This window comes from Protomyctophum parallelum (genome assembly GCF_964188405.1).
Source record: "Protomyctophum parallelum genome assembly, chromosome: 1".
Taxonomy (NCBI): Eukaryota; Metazoa; Chordata; class Actinopteri; order Myctophiformes; family Myctophidae; genus Protomyctophum; species Protomyctophum parallelum.
In genome coordinates, this window is record NC_139697.1 from 18519062 (window position 1) to 18524167 (window position 5106).

Below are 5106 nucleotides of genomic sequence, written 5' to 3' on the forward strand. Positions count from 1 at the left end.
CACTCAGTTCACACAGGTGTGATTTTTTTTTAATCAAACAACTAATTAATTAGATCATGTTTGGTGAAAGATATTGTCATATTTAATGTAGTGCATATGGCCCAGCCCTACTCCCATCCTTGGACAGAGTTTAGGGCTGTCCATATACACCAAGAACAATATATCATCTCGAAAAATCATTCCAACTCAAGTGGATGGCAGAGTCCCCGTCACAATTACAAGAATGTCAGTTGTGAACAATTTGATGAATGTCAAACACTAACAGCTAATCACGATCTATCCAATTCGGAAGGTGTCATGTTCAACATGGCACGTTCGACACACCGCTCACATTTAACATGTTGACAGAAATGTTATCGTTAATCAGTGTGGACTCTCACATCATTATCATTTGAGTTAACAGTATCTTTATGGTTATAATTCTTGCTAAGGCCCCATCGTGGTGAGATGGTAGGTATATCTGTACAGACTAGGGCAGACCACGATAGTGAAAACAGCACATGGGCCACCAAGCTGTAAGTCTGTTGGTTTGGCCTTGCAGGAGATATGGAGACTAGAGAGGGAGGGAGAGAGAGAGAGAGAGAGAGAGAGAGAGAGAGAGAGAGAGAGAGAGAGAGAGAGAGAATATGGATCAGGAGAGACAGACCTATAACACCTAACAAGTACACATATTGCAGATCTTTTCATTTAATCTTCAACGATCGAAACGTAAGACATGCCTGAAATCAGAATCTCTTAATGACTAAAACAGAGAGGGGGCACGGCAGACAGGAGGTGGGGGCGGGTGAGAGAGAGAGAGAGAGAGAGAGAGAGAGAGAGAGAGAGAGAGAGAGAGAGAGAGAGAGAGAGAGAGAGAGAGAGAGACAGTAGGCTACAGGCCACGTGATCGTTAGCCCTTGCTGCCATATATTATACTGCAACCGCACATTTGAGGCATGCCTGATTCTCCATGTGCACAGGAAGCTGAACCTGTTAGTTACATCAACATACATACTTGTAACCAAACCAACAGTTGAAAGTAGGTTACCATCTCCCCCCCAACAGCTTCTAGGCTTCCTCCTCGAGAGTGTCCAGTCACACGGAGAATGAAATTATCTCCGCAAAATGGAATGACATTAGCAAATTTTAGCGGGACAGTTTTCACCCGAGTGTGTAATTACGAGGTGGGTCGAGAGGGAAATGGCCTTCTTTTGGTGGTCGTATGACCATCATTTCAAAGCACTGTCTTGCATGCAGCAGTCCGTGTCTCTGTACTGGCTATGCCGAGTCAGTGCCATCAGGTTGCACACACACACTGTGGGGGTCATGCTTTACTCACAGCGCCAATACAACCTCTCTTCACCCTTGGAAAATGTTGAGTCTTCTCACTGACTCGAAGGAAAAAGGTGCGGCGCGCACTCACTGTGACCCAGGAGCACAAAAGGCCCACTGTAACGCCTTCTTCTGCCCCTTTCTGCAGGGTGGAGTTATAGGAGTGCGGCTTCAAGGCTTGAAGATAAATACAACCTGCGGTGCGAAGACAGCTAGAGAGTATAGCAGCAGAAGAAGTGCTACTGACTGTAGAAAATAACAGTACAGTAAAGAACCTGGGGGTCATTATTGATTCTGAATTTTAATTCACACATTAATCATGTTACCAAGATTGCCTTTTTTCACCTTAGAAATATTGCACGAATCAGAGCCCATTTGTCTTTGGACGATGCAAAAACGCTAATCCACGCCTTTGTTTTTTCTCGGCTTGATTACTGCAATGCACTTTTTTCAGGACTGCCTAAGAAAACAATTAACTGACAGATTACAACTTGTCCAAAATGCAGCAGCCAGAGTTTTAACTACAACTAAGATGAGAGAACATATTACTCCAGTTTTGGCTTCACTGCACTGGCTTCCGGATGTTTTTAGGATTGATTTTAAAATTATTTTACTTGTGTACAAAGCTCTCAATGGTCTCGCACCTTCCTACCTACATGACTGCCTGCCTAAATATGTCCCAAACCGCCCCCTAAGGTCTTCCACTGCTGGCCTGCTCGCTTTGCCTAAAAAAATGGCAACTAAAAAATACGGGGAAGCAGCTTTTTGCTTCTACGGGCCGTCGGCATGGAACAAGCTCCCACTGTACCTTCGTCAGGCAGCCTCTGTAGACATTTTTAAAGCACAGCTCAAGACCCACTTCTACAACATTGCTTTTAATTGATCTTTTATTCATGTCCTCACTGTATTGCATTACTGCTTGTTTTTTAATGTCGTTGCCTTGCTTTTCTTTTTTTCTCCATTGCTCTGTAAAGCACTTTGAGCTGCAAAGTTTTATTATTATTATTATTATTACTGGCACTCTGAAACCATGCAAGAGATTTCCTCTCAATGGTAGCAGGATATTGCAGACGGATATTGCTTTAGTTCTTTCCCTGGTTGGAGGAAAAAGTCAAATATCTCACACATAGCATATACCTACATAATTATGTCTGAGATTTTATATATATATAGATATATATATCTATATATATGGTCATGAAGAGTGGGTCATGACCGAAAGAATAAGGTTGCGAATACAAGCGGCCGAACTGAGTTTTCTCCGACGGGTGGCTGGCATCTCCCTTAGAGATAGGCTGAGAAGTTCAGTCACGCGAGAGAGTCGCTGCTTCTTCGCCTGAAAAGGAGCCAGTTTAGGTGGTTCGGGCCTCTGGTTAGGATGCCTCCCGAGCGTCTCCCTAGGGAGGTCCTCCCTAGGCCCCCTGGGGCAGACCAAGGCGCAGTTGGAGGGATTACAGTACATCGACTCACTGGCCATGAAACGCCTCAGGTTCCCCCAGGAGGAAGTTACTAATGTTGCTCTTGAGAGGGAAGTCTGGAGCTCTCTGGTGAAGCCGTTGCCCCCGCGACCCAACTACGGATAAGCGGTTGAAGACGGATGGATGGATATAAATATATACATACATACACGTACATGACGTGAGAACTCCAGACTAAACAGTTTCTAAAAGTGCAATTTAAAATGGACCCCCGAAGGTGAATTATTTTGAAGTAATCCAGCATTGAGGGTTAGTACGCAGTGTAGTGTATAGCTATAGCTGGAGCCAGAGTAATTATATCATTAGAGCAGCAAGTCGTCTCACAGAGCATGTTATTTAAACCCACGTGGAGGCGGGGATGTGCGAGGGGTGAATGGTAGTAATTGTCACCCAGGGCTACGCATAATTGCAGTGAGAAGGAGGGAGGATTAAGCTGCAGTCAAAGCCACTCGGTGCCGTTGGGACTGCGTCTGAGGCAGATGGAGTGGAGGTTGTGTACTGTATGGTAGCCTACGCTGTCCTCCTCGTCTTTGGGGAAATGACAGACTGTAGTGTGTGTGTGGCTGCCAGTGGTAGAAAAAGTACTCAAAGTGTTTTACTTAAGTAAAAGTACTAACACTGCAATATAGAACTACTCCGTTTACAAGTCTGGAATAAAAAAAAAATACTTAAGTGAAAGTACACAAGTATTGGCATCAAAATGGACTTAAAAGTAGGCTACTAAAAGCAAAAGCACTTGTGCAGAATGTGCCATGCATTTCAAGTTTCCCAATCTTTTGAAAATATATGATCTATATTATGATCTACAATGCGTCACGATGTGACACATTGTGAGCTTGTAGATCAGCTATTTTCAAATGGTCGAAATGTATATGGGGCTGAAGTGGTTAATGTATGCTTTGTCATAATAATCTAAATCTATACAAAGTAACTAAAGTGTTGAAATACATGTAGTACAAGTACAAGATTTGCCTCAAGATGCATAGCGGAGTAGAAGTAAAAGTAGGCCTACTGGAAATATTCAAGTAGCCTACAGTAAATACCTCAAAATTGTACTTAATTTAAGTAGCCTACACTACAGTACTTGAGTAAAAGTAGCATATACTACTTTCCACCATGTGGCTTCTCATAGTATAGGAGCTGTGCAGGTTGTGAATGTCAACAGGTGGTGCTTTCAGCTTTTGAAAGGCACCAAGCGCAAAACCTTTGTATATAAACCATGCAGATTCTTAATCTTAAATGGCTTTTTTTTTCTTCTCCGTGTTGAAATATGAGCGCAATTTACATGTCATTTAGCCAATGGCATTGCGAGTGATGATGCATAATGCCTGTCGCAATGACTGAGCAATTACACAACTTCTTTTGACTCCAGAGTCACAAGTCGAAGTTGTTAATTTGCATAACAATTAGCTTAAATAACCGCGTTTGTTTTGTAAAGCAGCAACCCGTGTGTGTGTGTGTGTGTGTGTGTGTGTGTGTGTGTGTGTGTGTCTGTACGTACACCCCACCTGCTTTAAATGCACACACAAGCCTTAGCCAAAACATCAAGGAAGCGAAAAGACACGGCCAAACAGTCGGTCAAACTTTCGCGACGTTTATCTCTAAATAGCCGATACGGTCAATACTATTTGGAAATATAATTTAGAAATCTTGACAAGATGACAGAATGACAGCATCATGATGAGGAACCACGTCAACTTAAACATCCAGTCAGTGAGTAAAAAGCTCGACAGCACTCACCCGTTGGCCTGATCAACACACTACCAAAGAGGATCGTTCCACACCAAAAAGCGGAAAACCGAAGTAGCTCCATTTAGAAACGGGCCGAGAGAGCACTGCGCTCTCTTTCTCCTTAATTTGACAATCTCTGGCTATTATGGGAAAATATTAAAACGTATTAATATATATATATATATAGGCTACACGAAGTTCTTAAGTTTTCTGTGGCGCGCGCCTGTTGCGTTCATGCGCCTTCCAAGTTCCCAGCACAGCCGCTGGTGGTACATAATCCTCTATACCAGCACGCACAGCTTGAACTATATGACTCACACACACTATGTGCACTTTTCATGAAACAGGAACTCTTCACAGAGAGGGTTGGACACTGCTTTTTTTTCTTCTCCCCGTGGCTCGCTCGCTGAGTCTTGAACCATGTTATTATGAGAACAGAACTCAACACAGCAAAGACTTGAAATGGCACGCTCCGAAATAGGGTTTGAAGTGCAAAGTTGAAAGTTAACTATGTATGCAAATAACCTCTCGCCACTACTATATATACATAGGCTATTGCCTATTTATTTTATGTCTAGGCCTATTT

At 43.0% G+C, this 5106-nt stretch overlaps 1 protein-coding gene across 2 annotated transcripts in view; it reads right to left on the bottom strand.

Annotated features, from left to right (window-relative positions):
* The window catches only part of LOC310863436 (TGF-beta receptor type-2-like), a 39598-nt gene extending 34787 nt beyond the window's left edge, over positions 1 to 4811 (bottom strand). Inside the window, exon 1 of one of the 2 annotated variants that reach the window (XM_083771761.1) lies at positions 4530 to 4811. In XM_083771761.1, the coding sequence (XP_083627887.1) occupies positions 4530 to 4602 (73 nt within the window). In that variant the 5' untranslated portion in view covers positions 4603 to 4811. Of the gene's footprint in view, positions 1 to 4297; positions 4382 to 4529 lie in introns of those variants that run through there. The other variant, XM_083771762.1, reaches the window with a different exon arrangement.
* Positions 4812 to 5106: the final 295 nt, after the last annotated feature.